Raw genomic sequence first — 23,092 nt, forward strand, 5'->3', positions numbered from 1 at the left:
ACTGTACCTTCTTTAAGATAAAAATTAATCAAATTATTTTAAAAAAATATTCAGAACCATTTATTATGAAAAGTGATGTGCATTGTGAGCTAGTGTTCCTTGTCCCCAGCTTTGATCACCACTTAATAATAAAACAATATTGCATGGAGCAATTGACGCAATTACTTGTGGTTTATATACTTCAGATTCCAATATCTAGCATGTTATGCCTGTGATAGCTTGCTTCAAGGTGTGGTTTTAGCCAGCTGACTAAAACATTTAAGTATTAAATTACTCTTCTTTATCTTTTTATATTCTGGAGGATCTGCAGAGTTCATATGTAAGCTTAAACTACTGCAATGTTAAAGGGAAGATCTATACAAGACCTCAGTTTTAAGGAATAAAGTAAAAAAACCCCAAAAACCCATACCCGTATAAACAGTGGGGACACTCAGCTAAGCAGAAAGCAGCTTCCGGAACTGGGATTCATATCACAAAGGCTAAGGCTTATTAGTGTTAAAAAAATACCATGTGAGGAGGAAGCTAAAAATTTGGACTGCCTACTATATGTGTATTTTTTACATATAATATGATATACGTATATAAAGGTACATATACACATATATCAACTTTATTTTTAGAACACTGCTAATCTTCTGATAAAGGTACAGAAGAGTTAATGCTGTTTTGAGTCCAGCTCATGTAAGGCACAGGTATCCAATGAAATACTCAGCTCCTTCCTGGAAAGTGATGTGCTTCTCTTTTCTTATCCAAGAACTGAGGAGTTCAGCAGTGAATTTTGAGGACAGCAGAGGAAGAAATCTTTTTCACAAGCCTGTTAAGAGTCACTTCAATCTTCTGCTCCAAAGGGGAAGGGAAGAAGGAGAGGAAAAAACCAAACCAACCCAAACAACTCATAAAAAAAATAAAAACAAAAGGAAAAACCACCATAAATGTAATAGAATCTTTCATAACACCATGTTTGCATATAATGTCTAGTATCCTGCTTTTCCCTTGCTAAGCCTTCTTTCTTTCTCCTCCACAACAGCATTCTTTCCTATGTATAGGGAAGGGAGGTAGGACAGTAGTGAATAATGGGTTTGGCTATTTATTCCAGGTGTTTAACATATTAATTTAAATGTAAAATATATGGTGTGAGTGCTCGTTCTGTTGTTTACAGCTCCTCTTCCCTGCCATGATTCTTCCCTGTGGATTGTACCTCTACCTTTCTCCTTTTTCTTGGAAGAGACTGGTGGCCCTCTTAATGTGAAGACAGAAACTGGAGCAGCAGTTTGTTGCTGTCTTGACAGATTCATAGTCAAAGTTCACTAAAACAAAATATTGGAAGGAGATCATGATGAATAATGTGAGAAAGATCTGCTGAGTCTGGGAAATGTTTTGAAAGAAGGTGGGCAGTTGAGGAGCACTTTTCCAGGGACCTATGTTAAAACTAGCTGGTACATTCTTACTTGTAATAATTTCTCTGTATTTTCTTAAACTGATCTTGAAATTGTGGTGAGAGAGAAACCATCCATCTTTACTGAATCTTCTGTTATAATGGATCTGGAGGAAAAAAAATAATCTTAATTTTTTCATCGTTTCCACAGACCTGTATTTAGATACCTGTGAATAATATACATCGGTCTTTGTAAATCTCATTGTAAAATAGAACAGGTATGAAATTTCTCAAACTTTTCTAAGGATAAAATGTAAATGTACAAGAGGACATGCTGTTAGCATTGAAGACATTTTTAATGTATTCTTAATAAGGATTTAAAGCAATATTACATAAGGTACAAATTGGCATCCCAAGATTTCTTCTTTTTTTTTTAATTACTAAAAATCATGTCCAAGTTTCTTTCCCAATGTATTGCTGAAACATGACGTAGACATTGGGCGTTATGCATATTGTTTAGCATGTAATCCTGAGATTATCATGTAAGATAATGTTATATGGTTGTTTTAAGCAACTGAAATGAAGTTATGTCCAGCTATTAGAGTAGGTAAGCATCTAAAGAAGTAAACATCCTTAATTTCATGTTTCGGAACGTATTTCAAGTTTAAGCTTAAAACACACCTTAGAGATGCTAATTAAATTTGTTCATTGAAACGAAAAGTTTCTTGATGAAAAACAAAGCTTATGACCTATTTATTGCTACTAGAAAAAATTGCCAGTGTTGTTAGAAAACTTCATTACCTGCAATTTCAAGATGAAAATTTTACTTTATTAAAGATGTAAATAGATGAAATTACTGTTATCTCAGTGTAGTGCAGTTAAAATTTTTAAAAATTAACTTTTTTTTTTTCCTTAGCATGGTAGGTAAACAATTTATTTTGAAATTATTTGGGGGTGTTGGTACATCTTTATTTCCATATTGCAAATTTTTGATATTTAAATGTTACTCTGATAAATATTACTTTGGATTTTATCAGATTTGTGTATGAAATTTACATAATGATTCTGGTTATCTAAACTCTTAGGCAGTGTGAGGTGCTTTTATAGGGTCATAAATGGTTTTGTTAGTTTTTGGGAAACAGCAAAACATTAAATGACAATTTAACTTTTTTATGTTAGACACTACTTACCTTCATCTTTAAACAGAAACAACCCTCATGTTCTCATTCTTTTTTTCTTTAAAAGGCATTTTTAGTTGCAAACTTGTATGATTTGTATTTTGTAATACTGTTACACTTTTTATTTTTCAGTCCCAGAAATCCTGGATAGAAAATACTTTCACCAAGAGGGAGTGTGTCTATATTATACCAAGTTCAAAAGACCCCCACAGGTAAACAAAAAATGATGCAAGAACTCATTGCTGCTCTTTAAAATTAAAAAAAGTCAGCATTGTAAAGAGAGCTTACAATAGATTTTTGGACTAACTGCTCTATTTGTATAAAATACTGTCTTTAGTTCACTGTCTTGTGACTGGATATTGTCACTCTTGGTGTCTAGCTTGCGTATTATTTTTTTTCCTTTTCTGAAAGTACTTGGACATTGCAGAAATCTCTAATAAGTGTTCCCCTGTTCTCTTTGCTGCTTCTTTGCAGTCTTCCTAGTGATGTCTATGGTGTGTCTGCAGTGCGTGGGGTTTGTTTTGGGTTTTTTGTTTGGTTTTTTGGGGAGGTGTTTTTGGGGTTTTTTGGTTTTTTTGATGGCATAGTTCTGAAGTCAGAAAGTGTGATAAAGATATACTCTGTTGGAATTTAAAGAACAGCACTGTGAGTGTAGGGTGAAGTGTAAAAATAAACCTGACAGTGCAGGAAAAGGGCGGAAGAATTAAGAAAAACAAGAATTGTGTTGGGAGGAAAAAAATTACAAAACAACGGCTGAAGAAAATTTTGCTTCCAGAGAAGATAGATAAAACAAGAACAATTTGAGTATCAAAAGATTTCATGTGGTATTTAGTAATTTTTCATCCTTAAGTTCTGTAAGGAAAAAATGAGGCTGAAAAATGGGGAAATATATTTCTAGAGGGGAGGCTGAGACTAATGAAGAATATTTTGCATATCTCACGTGCTGCTTTTACCTTATGCTAATTTAGAGATGTGAAATCAAGCAAGTTAGTGATACATCTAACATAGCTAGTTGGTAGAGTTTACCTTCACTAAATGGTATAGGTATAATTTTTAAGAGTTCCTAAAATGGTTGAACTTGATGTGCATGGTCATATCATCTGTGTCACAGATTAAATAAGGTCAAATTGAAAATAAATTCAAAATCGGTATTTTAAGGCAGTTTTGTCTCCCCCAAAATGTTTACTATTGTCATTATGGATTTCAGATCAGCTTTTTTTTTTTTTTTTTTAGCCTTATGTGTACTTGAGAGCAGCTAAGAAACCTTTTTTTCTGAACTTTCGAAAACTTTATTCATGCAAAAGACTGAAATAAAATTATACGTCTCTCTTGTTCTGTTGGGGCAGAGTATTTTTCTTTTAAGAACTTTGGGTTTAGGCAGAAAAAGAACAAAGTAAATGCTGTAGAATTTTTAAGTTATTGTAAATAATTCACCACCTTCCTTGAAACCATGTGACATGAGAAGCTTTTAGAATTTATAGCCATGATTGTAGCACACGGAAAATTTGCAAATGCAAACAAAGTAATTAGGAAGCTGTTAAAATTTCCAGAGCATTTCACGAGGAACAAAATGATCTTCAACACTTGCCCTTTTAGTTTAACCCATTTGTAGCATACGACAGACTTTACAACTTTTCCATTAGGTTTTGTCCTGCAGTTTCTAAGAAACGCTTACTGTTGTTCATGAATTATGCATAAATGAATCAAATGTAGACAGGAGTATTTGGTATGTTTTGTTGATCTGCACCTTTTGGTATAGATAACTATACTTTAATAACTGTTAGAGAAGATCTAAAGGTATAGTTCACTATTAAAACTGTAGATGATTAATAGCAGAGTATAACTTCTATAGAGGACAAAATTAAAAAACTGTTTGGGCTCAAAGTCTGAAAGCAGTTTAAGACTACTGTATACCATCTCTATTTGTACACTTTTCCATACTAACTCTTAACCATAATTGTTTAACAGCTGCTTATGAAAATTATGGAAAACAGTGGTATAAATTTATCTACTATGATAATTTTAAATATTAAGAAAGCTGTTAGCAGGAAAGCACAGAAAATATTTGAGATGGAAGCAGGTAGAAATGAAGAATTCTTTATTATGTAATAAACTTTATGTAAAGACACTACTGTGTAAGGTTTGTTCAAATATATCTTTTTCTGCACATGCAACTCAGAAATGATCAAATAACTTCCTGACACAGGCAGTTCAATTTGCATGTATATTAGAAGGATGAATTTGTAGAATAGATACAACAATGTATACTTAGAATGAGTCCAAGAAAATGCTGGTCTGTAAGTAACTTCTCAGCATCTAGCAAAATGTTTCAGTTTGAGTACTGCAGATAATCCAGTCTGAAACATTCCTGGGCTTCAGATATTGATGGTTCAAACCCTGAAAACCCCTCTGAAGTCTCAGGACTGAAGCTTTTGCCTGTTTATGTGTGTTTACTTGCCAAGTGTACTACAGTCATGTAAAATACAGACAGACAAGTTACCACGTTAAAAACAGGCAAACTTGAGCAGCATGTTTTCCATTTACTGGAGATCTCTTTTGTTCAGTAATCTTTCTGCAAGCACATGATGTGGTGTGAGTGGTCTGTTCCCACACACACACAAAAAAATTGAATCTGAAGTTTACTTGTATATTTAAATATTTCTTATAGATGCCTTCCAGGATGTCAGATTTGTCAGCAACTTGTCAGGTAAGAGTTCTTTGTAATTACAATATTTATGAATATTTTTTTCCATTAAATAAGCACTTTCCTAATATGGTTTTAAAAAGTTTTGATCAATATTGCAAATGACAAGTCGGTGAAAGGTTAGATATAAAATAAATATAACTAATGAATAAAGAACTGTCTGCACTATATAGATCACAGACTTACAAATGTTATAGAAATTATTTGGCTTCAAAGAATCAATTTTCAATGTCCTGACTATTTAGTTTCTTCTGGCCTCCAACTTGCTATCTCCATGAGTTTCAGTATTTTGCATAATAATTATGTATTTTAATTAATTCTTGCTATAATATTTATGGCAACAAGGTTTGCTCTGGAAAAGAGGTTAATATTATATTTAGAATCTTTGCTTTCTAAATCTGATGTGTCTCCGTTATAGATAAAAGAAGTTCTTCTCTCTTGTCTTCTAATAATAGTATTTACTCAAGTATTCTAAATGATATGGTTGGATGCAGGTGCTGTTGTGGACGCTTGGTCAGACAACATGCTTGTTTTACTGCAAGCGTTGCTATGAAATACTCCGATGTGAAGCTGGGTGAAAGCTATAATCAGGAAATAGAAGAATGGTCAGTGGAAAAACATACAGAACAAACCTCTACTGATGCTTACGGTGTCATCAACTTTCAAGGTGGCTCTCATTCTTACAGGGCTAAGGCATGTATGATGTTTTCTTTTTTCTTACTCTAAACATGTTGATAGAGATGGTGGATGCTTCATTTAACTTTTGAAATTGAAGGCTGAAAACAATGTCACCCATACTGTGACAAACCTGTACCCTCTACTATTCTAGTATTCTTTAATTGTGATCTGGATTCTTTCTAATTTCCATTTTTTAATTTATATTTCATAACAAAAGTTGCTCAGATCTATCAGAATTAGTTGTATTCATGTACAGGCTTACCTTCAAATTGCAAATGGTGACAAGAATTCATAATCACTTCAGCAAAACATAACATTAAGAATTCAGTGGTCAGCGTTTCAGACTTCATGAAAATACAGCTTACTCATCTGTGCTGCTTGCTTACTCACTACTGATAAATTTTTATAGGACCTGTTAAGTAACATCTGCTGTCTTAACCCTCTATTCATGATTTTCAAACTCTGAAAAAAATTTAAAAAGTTATGGACGGATGTGGAATATGCTTCTTTAGTAGATTTGTTCAAAATATTAAAGCAGAATCATACTGATCAGAATAATACAAGTTTTGTGGGAGAGCGGGTTAGTTAAAAACAAGCATACCAAAAAAATAAAAAATTTTGGAAACCAACTCCAATCACAAGTGCACATGTAATCAAGAGGCTAGAAAACTGGAAATTCTGGCACATTCTCCGCAACCATTTTGTAAAGGATTTCTCGTTGTGGTAGAATTGATTTTAATGTTTCTGTAGTTACAAGCTGCAAGGGGTTCTGTCTGATACAGTGTGGCTCCTGTGGCCAAACTGAAGAGCTTGAATGAGGGAGCTCTGTTCTTTATGCAGCTAGCGGAGTCCCCAAGGAGATTCCAGCACTTTAGGTGAGAGCATCTCCGTGGAGAGAAGGGCTCTTAGCAGAATTCTTTCAAGTTGGTAATAGCAGTGTATGTGTTCCTTTCTCTGGTTACCTCTACCGAGTGCTGGTGGGGTTGCTAAAACCAGTTTATTGGAATAGTGATGGGGTTTTAGTTAGAATTTGATTCAGGTAGGGCTTATTGAATAGTTTGTATTAAAGATGCAGCAGTATTTTTAACTGATCAACCATCTTATGCTGTTAGACATGGCAAGTTAAAAAGCTGCTAGTTTGGAAGTTTTCTATTAAAGAATGGTTTTCCTTCCCACCAGGAATGGGGAAGGAAAAACAAGCAACTGTCTCTCCATAAAACTTTTCGCAAGAGACATGCAAGCCTCTCCCCAGTAGATGGCAGAACTTTTATAAATATTTCTGAATTTAATCTCATTTAGAGATCATTCAGTGCTTTCATAAAGACTCATTTTTCTAGGTCGCTATGCCAGTAGGATGGACTAATATAATCATAGAATGGTTTGGGTTGGAAGGGACCTCAAAGATCATCTAGTTCCAGCCCCCCTGCCATGGGCAGGGACACCCTCCACTAGACCAGGTTGCCCAAAGCCCCATCCAACCTGGCCTTGAACGCTTCCAGGGATGGGGCATCCGCAACTTCTCTGGGCAACCTGTTCCAGTGCCTCACCACCCTCACAGTGAAGAATTTCTTCCTAATGTCTAATCTAAATCTGCCCTCCTTCAGCTTAAGGCCATTCCCCCTTGTTCTGTTAGTACATGCCCTTGTAAGCAGCCCTCTCCAGCTTTTTTGTAGGCCCCTTCAGGTACTGGAAGGCTGCAATAGGGTCTCCCTGAAGCCTTATCTTCTCCAGGCTGAACAACCCCAGCTCTCTGTACGTCCTCATAGGAGAGGTGCTTTCTATATAAAAGAAATATATTTCTGTATAATATTTCTACAGTTGTTCCCTTTCCAAAACTTGCTTCCAAAACCATTAACTGTCTTGTCCTTAATTCTGGAGGACATAAAGTAAGCTTGTTCATTTATTGCATCCACTGTATTTTGAGAAAGTGAATTACATTTTCCATAGCCAGGAATAGGATAATATATCCTGAAGTACATCCTGGTTCTTTTTGCTCATTGATTCTGTGATGATTTCTTTTAAGAACCTTTTAACCCTCTTCTTGTGCCTCCAGTATGTGCGATTGTCATATGACACTAAGCCTGAAGCTATTCTGCAACTTATGCTGAAAGAATGGCAGATGGAGTTGCCGAAGCTTGTTATATCTGTACATGGGGGCATGCAGAAATTTGAACTTCACCCACGCATCAAACAGTTGCTTGGCAAAGGTCTTATTAAAGCTGCAGTAACAACAGGAGCCTGGATTATAACTGGAGGAGTGAACACAGGTAAAGAAGTACCAATAACTGTGCACAGTTAAGTGGATTATGATTTATTAGAGCCAAGAGATTTAATGGATGCATAGGTTCGTCTTAAAGTGAAGTAAATTTGAGTGAGTTTGGTCAAGTGAAATCAAAATTATACATTTTGAACATATGTAGTTAGAAATGGACTGCTGTTTTGTCTTGCAAAGAGAAACAACACAAAGGTAGGGGGTTTTGTTTTCTTGGGCTTGTTTGGTTTGGGTTTTTTATTGTTGGTTTTTTTGGCTTTTATTTTTGAAACCACAAGAAGAGAAACTTAATGCAATCAAAACACATACAGTAATTTACTGGAAACTCTTTGGTTCTTTCTAGGCTAATATTTATTTTGTTGAATTACTGATACATAGTACTTTGTTTCCTTCTAGTAGGTGCACTATGGTGCTCTTTCTTTGGTGTTTTGTCAAATAAGTTCCCAGATTGTTAAAGGCCCGGTTAACTAATAAAACAGTTGTATTTCCTAACAAGATACAACATTTAAGACCTTGAAATCTTCTTGTGCACAAACAGGTGTTGCAAAACATGTTGGTGATGCTCTAAGAGAACATGCTTCCAGATCATCTCGAAAGATTTGCACTATTGGGATTGCTCCGTGGGGAGTGATTGAAAACAGAAATGACCTTGTTGGAAGAGATGTAAGGATAAATTATCTAACTGAAATAATGATTTACCTGACTTATTTTTTGACAAATTTGCTCAAGCGTGGGTTTTTTCACTTGCTTTGCATCATTGTAATACTTGCTTTAATATGAAGATACATTGACATCGGTGACTTATGCAAGATCATTAGTGTAAACAAGTTGCAAAATGAAAATGCACTAGAGGAGGAGCTTGTTCTCAAGTACTTAATCCTTTCCACATCCCCTACTGATATTACTGAATCAAGTAACAAAAATGCTAAAGTATTACAGAGAAATCACGTTTACAGAGGCCGATAAGTTGAAAAATTTTGATGCAGTCTTCAATGCTGTTTGCGTGAGCAATCACAAGTTATCACAAGATAACTTTGTGAAGGAAAGCAGATAACTATTACAAGAGAATTCTGTTCTGAAGGATAATAGAGAAAAAACTCTTTGAAAAGTTAAGAGCTACGGCTGTTAGTGTATCCTGACCCAAGGCATGCTTATATGTGTCAGTGCTTCTTGTTGAGCCACCAGTCTTTGTGTCTACACAAACAGTTGTTTCATGTAAAAAAAAAAAAAAGTGATTCTTTATAAGTAAAATACGTTGTTATGTGCTTATACTTAGGTGGTTGCTCCATATCAAACCTTGTTAAATCCATTAAGTAAACTGAATGTCCTAAATAACCTCCACTCCCATTTCATTCTGGTGGATGATGGAACAGTTGGAAAGTATGGAGCAGAAGTTAAATTGCGGAGAGAACTGGAAAAAACTATTAATTTGCAACGGATCCATGCAAGTAAGTAATTCTGATGCCTCGGGGCCAAGTGTCACTGTGCTTTAATGACAAAGGTACGTGCACCAAACATCCGAATGAGGAAATAGAAAAATTAGTCTCTTGTTTATGTTTCAAGTCTGAATGATTATTTTGCAAATTTCAGCTGCTGCTTTGGACCCTAGATATTGCTGGTAGATTTAGGATTTTCCTGGGACCAGAGAGGAGAGTTCTTCTGAATAAAGTTGTCAATTTTTCTTTCATAAAGCAAATGTACGTCACTTGAGTTATTAGTATGTTGTCAGGCCTTACTGGTCTGATTGATTCATGGTTTTGACAATGATCGCTTGCAGTTTCACAACACGGCAATTGAGTTTGTAAAACATCATCTGTGTTTGTGCAAAGAAGCCATGTCGTCTTTTGGTGTTTTACCAATTATGGAGCAACACATGTGTGTTTTTTTCTCTTCTAGGAATGCTTCTGCAATACTCCTTGTCAATAGAAGGTTTCCATGTAACTATGTTCAAATTGTATACGTGTCGTCATCTTTGGAAACTATTTGGGGGGAAGGTAGAAGGGGAATTCCCTAAAGAAAAAAAGCTCCCTTTTCTGCATTATTTCAGGAAGATTTCTGTGAAGAATCTCTCCTGTTTTGTAGATTGTATTCCATTGCATTTATCAGCTTATTTCCTCCCAGCCCAAAGTATAAGGAGTGCTTGAAACTGTGCATTAGCAACAGTTGAAATGTCTGGCAGGCAGCATTTTAATTTTCATTCAATAGAAGGGACGTAGTTGGTTTATTAAATACATAAAATCAATCTTAACATTCTCTGTACACTTACAACGTTATCTGTTTTTTATTATTTATTTGCAACTTTATAGGAATCGGACAAGGTGTGCCAGTGGTGGCACTTGTATTTGAAGGTGGCCCCAACGTCATTCTCACAGTTTTAGATTTCCTTCAAGAAAGTCCTCCTGTGCCGGTGGTAGTATGTGAAGGAACTGGTAGAGCTGCAGACATATTGGCGTATGTTCACAAGCAAACAGAGGAGGGAGGGTAAGTCCTCATCTCATACATAGATGAGTTTTGAGACCGTTCCTTAATAAATTTGTGCAAGAGCTTTTTCTGTGGAAAAACTAAGTGGAGAGTTTAATCTTGCCTGTGATGCAGCTTTCCAGGATGACTGCAATAACAGCTCTGCCTAAAGACCAAGACTTCTTTTCTAGTTTTAGGTTCCTCCCATGTACCTTGTAGCAGTTGCACCACATTCTGTAGCCTATGCTTGCTTGAGCAATACTTACAAAAAGGATAGCAAAAGTGTACACACCTGTATCCTAAATTAGGGGAAACATCTCATGTGTAACTTCAGTTGCATGTGGTAATTTTGTTACACCGTTGTAACTAGAGGACAAAACTCTAGGTTTAAATGCCCTGTCTACTTCAACTTCAAATTTTGACTAAGCCACAGTAACTTAAATGATAAATGTGACTGTTCTTAAGTGTGCACCTCAGAGTTTTGCTCAACAGCAGTGAGAGCTAACCAAACCTTCCAGAGATGTGAGAATAACATAGAGAATAGCTGAGTTACTTTTTAATGAGGTGGTAGTAGAATGTCGTAGATTAAGCAACCTATACTTCTTTCTAAAGGTTACCCAAGATTTTGCCACTGAAATAGTAATAAGCTTATAGATAGCAGAACTTTGAATGGACATCTTGAAACTAAATAAATGCATTGTTGTTCTTACTGTTCATGTATAACAATGTGTTTTCCTGTTTGTTTGTTTCAATCTCAGGAATGTTCCTGAGGGTGCTGAGCCTGAAATCATTTCAACCATCAAAAAGACATTTAACTTTGGTCAAAGTGAAGCAGTTCATTTGTTTCAGACATTGCTGGAATGCATGAAAAAAAAAGAGCTTGTAAGTAGATCTTGTCATAAAATTTTTTTATGCAGAGTGCATGCATTTGTGGATACAATAGTAAATTGTATCTCAATGTTGTATATGATCAAGAGTCATTCAGAAATCTTTTCTGGACACAGTGGATCTTCCAGTTATGGAAGATAGTCAAATACAGTTTTCGTGTATACTTTATCTCATGGCCAAGAGAGACTTCATTTTTGTGATTAGTTCTGGTAATCTGAGTTTGTTGTTTCCAAGCCTATTTGTTTTCAGATGACAGGATTCTGGTTTGTTTATAGTATGTGTATGTATTTTGTATTTGGGTTGCTGTCCTTTTTTCTTTATTTTTCTTTTTTTTTTTTTTTAAGTCTTAGGACTCATTTTTAAATCTTTTAATTATGACCATACTAGCAAAGGTCTACTATCACTGCATGCTTAAAGCAAAAGCACTTCCTAAAGCTTTATATGTAGCCTGCGTTCAGGTACTGGTGTCTCATTTGGACATCATATTGTGCTGTTCTGAGGTTTAAAATTGTCATATTCAGCTAAACATGTTTGCTGACAGGTTAATCTCATAATCTAGAATGAACTGGAGGGGTAAACAGAATACTGTGTGGTGTTTATAGACAATAGAGATTGATTGGAGAGTGCAAAGGGTGTCTGCTATGCTTTTTATCATAAAGGAATGTCTTGTGTGGCACCCAGTTAGGAAAACAAAACAGACTGTACACTAAAGGTAAGTTTAAATCAAGCATAGGCTTCAGCTGCATCGAAGTTAAGGTGACTTTTTAATGTATTTCAATTCCTGACATAAAAGACTGGAGCTAATCACCTTTGCCTGAAAATAACTTCAAAATATGTTTTCCTCATTTTACTCTTTTGGACAGATCACAGTTTTTCATATTGGGTCAGACGAACATCAGGACATTGATGTTGCAATACTTACAGCATTGTTAAAAGGTGAGACTTTTAAGAGCATTTGAAATCCTCAGCTATTGTTGTTTAGTGTTTATATGATGAATTATTTATAAAATACTATAGTCTGTAGGAATCTTGAGTTTTTAAGCAAATAATTATCTACTATGTTTTCTCATTGTATAATACTGTAATGTGTCATAAATGATGAAATATACTGTATAAATTTGTGGTAGATTGCTTGATTTGACCTTTTTAGGAAGCAAGAATGTTTATTTTATATTTTAATTAATTTTAAATTTTTTTCATTTTTTTTGCTTCTTAAGGCACGAATGCATCTGCATTTGACCAGCTTGTTCTTACACTTGCGTGGGATAGAGTTGACATAGCCAAAAATCATGTTTTTGTTTATGGGCAACAATGGCTGGTATGTAATGGTCTGGATTAAGCAGAATGATATTTTCTAGAAGACAAATTCAACTTACTGTAAAGAATGAATCTTTTGACTTTTGTAGAGAGAGACTGTAGAATACTGATACATTTATTTTGAGGACAGTAACTTTTGCATAGTGCATAGTCATACAGCTGTTTTGTTACTGTGTGGTTGAAAATGGTCCAAAAATTTTAGAAATGTGCTAAATGTTCTGAATAACTATGGGAGAAAAGACATTGCGAAAGATGGAAGCTGAATTCATGTTAGTCAGATGCTCTTTCTTCCTTACAGTTGATGGTCATAGGAAGTTCTTAAGCATCTAGTAAAATGCACTGTTGGCAGCACTGCAGTGTCTTTTGAGGAGGAAGACAAAATGTCTATTTCTTATAGTCTGCAAATTAGTTCAAAAACTACATTGTGAATCTCGCCTCTTTACCATATTATTGTAAAAATAAAGCACAATCTTACATGACGAGCATGTAGTCGAAAGTACATACTGTAAGGCTTGTTGATAGCAATGATGGTTCTGAGCATTTGTCTTTGAAGCAAATTGTGCTTTAAATGTTTTATGTCTTTGTTGTATCCAACATCAATCTATGAGAACAGCCTAACTATGTTAAACCAAATGCCTACTTAGTCCCATGTACTGTGTCAGCAGGAGATACCTATGGAAGAATATAAGACTTGCTGATTAAGTCTTCAGAATATTCTCTCACTCTGTAATTATGTGATGTTCAGGGGATTTTCTGAACCAAGGGTGACATCTTTGTATTTGTTAGACGCATAAGGTTTCCCCAGCCCTGTAAATGAATGAGATTGATATGTAATCTAAGTATGCTTGCTTTTGTGATGTACTGTTTTACTGGTTCTCTTCAGGCTCTACCTCATTATTATTTGTTGCAGGTTGGCTCTCTGGAACAGGCTATGTTAGATGCCCTTGTGATGGATAGAGTTGCATTTGTGAAACTTCTGATTGAAAATGGAGTAAGCATGCACAAATTTCTTACAATTCCCAGGCTGGAAGAACTTTATAACACAGTAAGTGACTGATTGCTTTTTAGGCTTCTTTTAGAACAGCTTTTTAGTTGCTCAGTGTGTTGTATACTGAGTCATGTGCACCAGTCTGAAGGCCATGGGATGTTGATAGGTAAGGATCCCTTGCGTGAGGTTAGAGTTGAGAAGTGCATGATGTCTGGCTGTTTTGTAGTGCCACAGCTGCTTTCTGGCTCTCCAGAAATGGTACCAGAAATAGTTCGTCAGCGGGATGTTCATCTGTATCTGACGTATGGGATAGATACTAAAGGGAAAATTGCAGCCTTGTTGTGCAATGTATGAAATGTGTAAACCACAGTGGGGAGCAGAACGAGGGAGAGTCAGATGGGTGAAACTCGGGCACAAAATATGAGGTCTATAGATAGTATTGTTAGAGCTTCCTAAGATGAATTCTGTCTGTAGCAGTTAATATTATCATAATAGTTGTAAACATAGCTTATTTTGTGAACCTGCATAGTTATAAATATTACTTAGAAAAATTTTGTTGCCATAGGTGTTGATTTAAAAATTTTAAGGTAGTTTTGTAACACACTAGGTACCTAACGGGACAAAACAAAAAACCTTCCACCAAAAAGTAGCGAAAGTGAGTAGTACACAAATATGATTTAGGCTTACATTAACATTCTCATTATCTGCTTTTGGAAAAGAAAAAAAAAAGAAAGGAAGAAAAAAGAAAGAATTTTTTAGCTAATAAAGCTCTGTAGAGGAGCCTATGTGATCAGGTTTTGTTATTTGGGTTTTTTTAATTAACCTGTTATGGTGTTGCTTTTGCACACTTGATGTGCTTTTAATTGAGTTCTGTATGGGAGCTAAGGGTAACCATATGTCTAAAAATGTAACAGTTCATCCACTCACAGGAAATCAGAGAAAGAAGAAGAATCCACCTGGGTAAAAAGAGGGAATGTTTAGACTAAAACTTATAAAAGTAAGGGAGCTTTTACTACGGATTCTGCAGTACTATAAACATGAATATCAGTCTGTGTGTGTTCCTGTAAATTAAAATGCTTATTTGTTAAAACTTGTCTCTATAATATTATATTTTAATAATATAAAAACCCCATAATGCTGCTGTTTGAATTCTGGTGGGGTTTTTTTCTTCCTTCTTGGACAAGCTACGGGTGTATTAATTATGTCCCAAATTGAAACAGAAGTAATATGAAACAAAAAAGGAAATGGTCTATAGCAAATATGGTAGTTTTGAAATAATTTGCATTTATTTGATGGCTACTGTTTGTTTAAAAACCAGGGATTTTTATTTTTTTTTTTGAGCCACCATGCAAAAATATTTGGCTTCTACTGTAATCTTCTCATGCTGTCATTGCACTCTAATTTCTCATTCCAAATCCCCCCCCCCCCCCCCTTTTTTTTTTTTTATAAAGAAACAAGGCCCAACTAACCCAACACTCTTTCATCTTGTTCGGGATGTCAAACAGGTATGCTATAGATGTAAAAATCTGCCAAACTATAGCAGTGTTAGGTTTTTTTATGTTTTCTTAAGTTTGACTGTCAATTTAATCTTGGGTTTATTAATTAGGTTTTATTGTAAATAATAAGCTACCTCTGCAGTCATTCTATTGTTTCCAATACTTGCTGTTATATGCTTACTGCCCTGCTCCTGATGAGTGTTGTCTTCCTCATCTTCCTTGTGATTTGTTTTGCTTTTTGGGGGGATTTAAAACTGATATTCTTGGCTAGGAGTAATTTTGGCTGTTAAAACAATAGACAAAAACCAACCCATGTGCACCCCCAGTGGAATGAACATCTACCCTCCTAGGGGAGATCATACAGAAAAGAAGCTATAACCTTGCCTTTTTTGAAACTGATGAATATTTGAGCCATGTAGATGTGTGGTTGTTGTTGGTTGTTTGTGGTTTTGTTTTTGGTTTGGTTTTTTTTTTTTTTAAATCATGAAAGATTTCATTTGTTTTTTATTTAAAGCTGTGATGTGACATGTAGAAACACTCTAAGCAAGTTTAAGATTATGATTTATAAAACTAAAAATACCTCTTGTATTCCTAGGGAAATCTTCCTCCGGGTTATAAAATCAACCTGATTGATGTGGGGCTGGTTATTGAATATCTGATGGGAGGAACCTATCGATGCACCTATACAAGAAAACGCTTTAGAGCTATATACAACAGTCTCAGTGGGAACAATCGGGTATGTGGCAGTTGGATAACATATGTTCTCAATTAAAAAAAGCTGCATATTTTGGAGGAAAATTGAATCCATATTGTTTTGTTCTTCTTGTCAATGGACTGGTTTTTTTAAAGGCCCTGTGAGGGCAGCTGGTCACTGTTTTGGGATTGAGGACAAACAAAAGATTTTGTTCTCCTGCTCCTTGTTCTAGCATATCTAAATTCCTTCTCTGTTATTTCCCTTTTTCCTACTCATAGGGGAAGAACGGGCACTAAACATGCAGATTCACCTGGGCTTGGGATGCAAATATCTTAGCTTCTTGTAAAGCAACAACTGTAACTTAAAAAAACAAAACAAAAAACTTGTTAAATATCCAGTGAAAATTCTGGTTGTTGCTGTTATACAAGTTCATCACTGTTTCAGCAGCAAAGTAGCTGTTTAATTGCTCAACTAAGTAGCTATAAATAGATGATTTTATAATGCAGAGTAGGTAAGAGTAAAGAAACAAAACCAAACCCCTTCCTCTTATTCTTGTTACAGCGATCTGGGCGAAATCCTTCAAACACTACTCCTCAGATGTGTAAAAGCCATGAGTCTTTTGGTAACAGGGCAGACAAGAAAGAAAAAATGCGCCATAATCACTTCATCAAAACAGCACAGCCATACAAACCAAAGGTACAGATGTGTGAGGGGAACGTGGTGGGGTTTATTTTAAGTAGTTAAGAGGGGAGAACCTGGTTGAAATCCAAGTGCCATTGAAGTGTAAGTAGCAGCGGTTTTACTGACTTTGGTAAAGTAGGAATTGCAGCCTTGCTATTGTACTTGTCTAGCATCCTTACAGGATTCTGTAAAGAGTGTTTAACTTTCTGTATAGTAGTCTTCTGGATAAGTTTTGATATGTTAGGGAGCAAAAAGCTTATCTTTGGCACAGTTGTAGCAGTGGGGGGAGCTCACATGGCTTTGTAGACAGGGCAAGATTTGGCCATGTGTCTCCATGAGTTTCCTCATTCGTATGTAGGTGTATTAGTTACTGCTTTTCTTTTGATCTATAAATCAAAGTAATTCAGTCTCCCAGTTATTAAAATGGATTGGACTCAACTGAAGTTTTTGAACAAAAATTCTAGCTGCTTTTCAAGTCTTCAGAAATTCACTTTTCTTTTTAGAATTACATATAATTTGATATTGGATCTCTCAGCATTTTATTTCAAGTTATGCAATGACCAAGTTTAGAGATTTAAAATGTAACTTTCTGATTTTATTTTAAAGATTGACACTGGTGCAGAAGAGGGAAAAAAGAAAAGAACCAAAGATGAAATAGTAGACATAGATGATCCTGAAACGAGACGTTTTGCTTATCCTCTCAACGAGCTGTTACTTTGGGCGGTCTTAATGAAGAGGCAGAAGATGGCCCTGTTCTTCTGGCAGCATGGGGAGGAGTCCATGGCAAAAGCCTTAGTTGCTTGCAAAGTGTATCGTTCAATGGCATATGAAGCAAAACAAAGTGACCTTGTTGATGATACTTCAGAAGAACTGAAACAGTATTCCAAGTAAATTATGTTTATATAGTTAAAGATCTTGAAATTTACAATAAAAGTAGTGGGCTATATATGAACAAAACCCAAACTGTTCTACTAGCACACTTGAAGACAATTCCTTTTTGCAAAAAGGATTAAGTGGCACCCAAGTAGGAGTTTTATGTTAGATATTGCTCTCTCCTGAGAGCTGTTACCAAGTCATGATTTGTAGTTAAATTAAAATGACACTACAAGTGCCATTTACTTACTTCCACGCTATTTCCTTGCATTTCCTTGCAATTTCCTGTTTGTAGCCTGCATATGTTTTTAATAGAAGTCACAGATTCACATGTTGTTATAAATTACTGTGTGGCATACGTGTAGAGAAGGGACAGGTAATAATCCCTTCAAGTTGTGCTACTGGGAATTTGATTGCACAAGAAAATTCGACCTAAACTCAAGGTAATTTCCATAGATACTAAAATTTGTTTTGTTGATTTTTCTTTGTTCTAGTGAGTTTGGTCAACTGGCAGTTGAACTGTTAGAGCAGTCCTTCCGACAAGATGAAACTATGGCAATGAAATTACTAACCTATGAACTTAAAAATTGGAGCAACTCAACTTGTCTGAAGCTAGCAGTGTCATCAAGGCTTCGTCCGTTTGTAGCACATACTTGTACACAGATGTTGTTATCAGACATGTGGATGGGAAGGCTGAACATGAGGAAGAATTCATGGTACAAAGTAAGCATTGTTGCGGTTTATTGGTGTAAGAAGGATCAATGGAATTTATGTTTAAAAGGAAGGAAAGCATGTGTTTTAAATGCTATTAGTATAAAGCTTTCACAGCTCTAGGTTATGTTAATAAATCCCATAAAACAGTCTCCTTTAACATAATCAAAACTGGAAGTGTATGTATTGTTAACTCTTCTTTTGACACTCTATTATCTTTTCAAATAAGGTACAGAAATATAGAAGGCAAAAAACAGGCAAGTAGCCTTTAATCAGAGGCTTAGAGATCATGTAAATACTAATCTACTACTAAAAACATAGTGGTAAAAAACCTTAACAGACAGAAAACCGGCTGTAAAAATACAGTTTCGTGCACTTTGGCTTTTTACAGGCAGCACATAAGACTTGATATAGAAAAGCTTTGTGTATACCCTATTTTGGAGGAAGAAACTGAGCAAAAGCAGGGCACAGAATCAAACAAGGGTAGGCAAATCGGGGATAGGTTTTCCAATGGTGCCCTTTGTGATACAGATCAATTGAACCAAAACGGAAGTTGCATATTTCTTTGAGATGGTGTACCGAACCCTAGTTGTTGATAGGATTATAACGAAATAGAACTTTCCTACAAAATATCTACAAGCGTCATTTAACTTGTGACCTACTAAAATCCTCTTTAATAACTGATTAATCGTTTTCTTGCTTGCTTTGTACCAGGCTAACAACAATAAATAGCTTTCACTTATTCTATTCATCCATACCTTAGCTCATTTTTCTACCATAAGTTGGAAAAAAACCCAAACAAACCACATGCCACCACACCCCCACCCCCACCCCTGCAAAAAACCAAAACCACAACCTCGACTCATATATACTTCTTCAATACACCTTGACAGTACGCAGTTCCAGAGTTTCTGAGAGTGGATTAAAGAACAGAGTGTAAACAGAATATCTCTGGATCTTCAGGCTTGGAGTACATTCTTTCTAGTGGCTTTTAGTTTTGGAATTTGGTGATTCTTCCCTTTTCCTAAAACTTCAAGTCAAGTAACACTCTGTATATGTGATCTTAGCCTCTTAAGTGTGTGTATGAATAATAACAACTAATTATTTTCTACATTTCTTTTCTTCAATAACAAGCAAGTGAAATTTGGGAATATATTTTCAGAGGATTTTCTGTGTGTTGGTGTATTCTGATACTTTAATGTAGCTGTGAACTATTTGCACTTAGTCTTCATCTTTTCCAGGTGATACTGAGTATTTTACTCCCCCCTGCTATACTGCTGTTGGAATATAAGACCAAGGCTGAAATGTCACATATTCCTCAATCTCAAGATGCACATCAAATGGCAATGGATGACAGTGAAAACAACTTCCAGAATGCAGCAGATGAAATACCTATGGTAATATGTGTGTGTGCGTGATATTAAAAACAATATGTCTAAGTTAAAATTATTGCATTTTAAAATTAAAGCAAGAGTTAAAGTGAATGTCTAAAAGCATGTATTTCTGTATGTGAAGTTAATGGTCCTTTCATTTCAGGAGGTGTTTAAAGAAGTAAGGATCTTGGACAGTACTTCAGAAAAGCATGATATGGAGACTCCAGCAAAACCTAAAAGACTTCCAATTACACAGAAATTTTATGCATTTTATCATGCACCAATTGTGAAGTTTTGGTTTAATACGGTGAGTTTTCTTCTGTGTAATGTGTATTTTATTTGGAAATCTAATGCGGATTTTTTTGTTCTTTTTCCAACATGTAGCTCTGTGACCTGAATCAAAGTTTAAGCACTTTTTTAAAACCAACAAAAAACCCCTTACCTTGCTTAGCTGGAAATGAGAATTACTTGATTTTGAAAAACTTGTATATGCATATGTGGTGCTCTGTGGTTTGGGTTTGGTTTGGTTTTTTTTTAAGTTTGTGATGTTGGCTTTGAGAAATACTTTTTTGCTTGGTTGGGTTTTTTTAAGCTAAGAGAGTAATTAGCATCAACATTTTTATTCTTGTCTGAATAATCAATTTCATCAGTTGCAAGCAGGATTTCTATAATAATTTGTTAGGCTTAAGTGTTCATACACAGCTTTGTTTAAATTACTGTAATAGAAACTCTAAAATTTGTATTAAAGGAAAAATAGCTGTAACAAGAACAAAGCTTAGCTAATAATAAATAGCTTATTACAGCTATTTTTCCTCTTCTAAGAAGAAAATGTTTGTATCCCCTTACAAATAATAACTTGTCTGCTTAAAGGGGTAAATATAGTACTGTAATCCTACTTGAAGCTTTTATTGTATACCACATCAAAAGATTCCATGCACATCTATAAAGAACCCTTTGGTAATTATATGTATAATTTTCATTGCTTTTTTTAGTTGGCATACTTAGGATTCCTCATGCTCTACACATTTGTGGTTCTTGTAAAAATGGAAGAATTACCGTCCATTCAAGAGTGGATTGTTATTGCTTACATTTTCACATCAGCAATTGAGAAAATTCGTGAGGTATGCCTGTAACAATCTGGGATTTTAGTTTTCTTTGTCAATTAAAACAATATGCTTTAAACTGTGTTTATAAACAAGAGAACCTAAGAAGCTTCAAGCATCAGAGTACATGATGTAATACCTTCATTTTAAACTTTGGCGTAGGCTGCTAGTTTCAATACCAGTGTTTCTTGGCCTACTGCTTGGAATTAGCTTGCTTTTCTTTGTGTTTTCAATGGGGAAGAGATAGAGGTCTATTGACAGGAGATGGGGTTTTTCCTCCTAAATTTCAAGGAACTGGCATGACATCCTGGTCTGATTTTTTTTTTTTTTTTTTTTTCCTTTCTTGTTTTGTTTTGGTTTTGGTTTGTTAATATCACACACCCCACCCTGAGTTCCAAGGCTTACTTTTCTGAGGAGTGAAATGTGTATTTATTTGTTTCAGTCAAACTCTACCACTATGCTATGACCAAGATGACAAAACAAAAAAAAATTTATGGGGACAGGATAGTTATCACAACTATGATGTTACTGGTCAGCAAGAGACTTTTGAGAAGTTCTGTAAGAATTTTTAAATGAGAGAAAGTTAGTTCATTAACCTGGTACTTCAGGCCTAACCAAAGGGGCAGAACGTAGGGCTCGCTTTTTTAACAGTAACTGCCTCAAAAGGAAACACCAAAAAAACCCCAACCCCAAAATTGTTTCATAAATTGTTCAGACAAAAGGAAACATGCATCCTCCTAGTCCTTGTTGCGAAGCTGACACAGTTAAACACTGGTTTTGATTCCTTAGTGTAAAAGAGTTATCCATTTGAATGTATATTTTATTTTTGCAAGTATAAAAATGTTACTGATTCATATATTTCATTGGTAGTCCCTGTGCAATAAATGTGAGCAGACCTGACTTTTATTTTTATTGCAGATTTTTATGTCAGAGGCTGGGAAGATTAATCAGAAGATTAAAGTGTGGTTCAGTGATTACTTCAATATCAGTGACACAGTTGCCATTGTTACTTTCTTCATTGGGTTTGCATTAAGATTTGGAGCAAAGGGAAATTTTGGTGAAAATACTTACAGAGAAAATTACGTCTTTGTTGCTGGAAGAATAACATATTGTCTCAATATAATTTTTTGGTATGTGCGATTACTGGATTTTCTAGCTGTAAATCAACAGGCTGGCCCTTACGTTATGATGATTGGGAAAATGGTAAGTGCTACTTCTGTTACTGGTTTGTTTTGGGTTTTTTTTTTCCCCAACTGAAATATATTTTTCTTTCTGAATCCATTTACAAATTTTCTCAAAGTTTTATTTAGAAAAAGATTGTTTATCCTGGTATAATATGTCAGCAACTCAGTGTGCAGAATTAGCTAGCTGGAATATAACTTAATGTGTTTCAAAACAAGCACTGATTAGAAGGCTTCCTTTTATTATGGAGCTTTCTCTATCACATATCTGTAAAAAGCTGGTAAACCTTCTCTGGTCTGTTTTGTTCTTAGATGTCAGACACTTCAATGAATATGATGATGCCTTTTTCTTGATTCATCTAGCATTGCTTCCCTTTTGGGTCTGAGATTTATTTATAGTCTTGGTTTTCTTGCCTTTGCGCACTCTAGTGCAAGACCAACTTGTTTTATGTCATAAAGCACCTTCGTATTTTGTGCTGTGGAAAATGGAATAGGTTGTTCTCTGTTCTTGTTTTCTCTCACACAAAAAATATTCAAATTGTTTAAATTTTAAAATAAACAACTTAGCTCACTGATAGTAAAGCTAAATGTTAAAAAAGATTTTAAGGCTTGAGATTTTAAGGCTGTATATACAAAGGTGGAAGGAGTGTTTGGTTTTTTCCCCCTCGTAAAATGGTTCCTACTAAGTTGAAGTCTGTCATTCCTTAAATATAAGGGCATCAAGTTGCTCATTTCTCACTTGGATTTCTTGCAAGAGGCATAGGTTCTCCGTTTCAGCCCTTGGAAAAGTACCTCTGTGTTTTTTGCAGCTATTGAGTGCATTTAGGAAAGAATGTTTCTCTTTATCAGCTGCTACTCATCCACATAATAGGTATTTGTATTACAAAGGAAATACTCTCAGTTGCCTTTGGCCAAGGATCCTGAATAGGCTGTAAGAACGGACAGGAATAACCCAGACTTTTTTACAGGGTTTGTTATTTAACAAAATTTTCTGACTGAAAATTTCTGACTCTTTTCTTTATATAATACATAGAATTTATCAAGCTTACACTGTCAGTGTAAAAGTGTTTACAGTTGTGAAATCATAGTTATGACCTTGTGGGTTAACTGACTTTTTTGT

General features: G+C 35.2%; 1 protein-coding gene across 1 annotated transcript in view; it reads left to right on the top strand.

The window, feature by feature from the left end:
• Positions 1 to 23,092, top strand: part of TRPM7 (transient receptor potential cation channel subfamily M member 7) — a 59,952-nt gene that overhangs the window by 19,771 nt on the left and 17,089 nt on the right. The window contains exons 2-21 of the mRNA XM_075764511.1: positions 2,686 to 2,765; positions 5,222 to 5,260; positions 5,752 to 5,950; positions 7,989 to 8,202; positions 8,746 to 8,870; positions 9,484 to 9,655; positions 10,514 to 10,688; positions 11,426 to 11,549; positions 12,419 to 12,491; positions 12,773 to 12,873; positions 13,783 to 13,917; positions 15,312 to 15,365; positions 15,952 to 16,092; positions 16,612 to 16,746; positions 17,338 to 17,618; positions 18,099 to 18,327; positions 19,557 to 19,712; positions 19,852 to 19,995; positions 20,681 to 20,809; positions 21,710 to 21,994. Of these exons, the coding sequence (XP_075620626.1) occupies positions 2,686 to 2,765; positions 5,222 to 5,260; positions 5,752 to 5,950; positions 7,989 to 8,202; positions 8,746 to 8,870; positions 9,484 to 9,655; positions 10,514 to 10,688; positions 11,426 to 11,549; positions 12,419 to 12,491; positions 12,773 to 12,873; positions 13,783 to 13,917; positions 15,312 to 15,365; positions 15,952 to 16,092; positions 16,612 to 16,746; positions 17,338 to 17,618; positions 18,099 to 18,327; positions 19,557 to 19,712; positions 19,852 to 19,995; positions 20,681 to 20,809; positions 21,710 to 21,994 (2,991 nt within the window). The remainder of the gene's footprint in view (positions 1 to 2,685; positions 2,766 to 5,221; positions 5,261 to 5,751; positions 5,951 to 7,988; positions 8,203 to 8,745; positions 8,871 to 9,483; positions 9,656 to 10,513; positions 10,689 to 11,425; positions 11,550 to 12,418; positions 12,492 to 12,772; positions 12,874 to 13,782; positions 13,918 to 15,311; positions 15,366 to 15,951; positions 16,093 to 16,611; positions 16,747 to 17,337; positions 17,619 to 18,098; positions 18,328 to 19,556; positions 19,713 to 19,851; positions 19,996 to 20,680; positions 20,810 to 21,709; positions 21,995 to 23,092) is intronic.

This window comes from Balearica regulorum, chromosome 12, assembly GCF_011004875.1.
Source record: "Balearica regulorum gibbericeps isolate bBalReg1 chromosome 12, bBalReg1.pri, whole genome shotgun sequence".
In the NCBI taxonomy this organism is placed as follows: Eukaryota; Metazoa; Chordata; class Aves; order Gruiformes; family Gruidae; genus Balearica; species Balearica regulorum.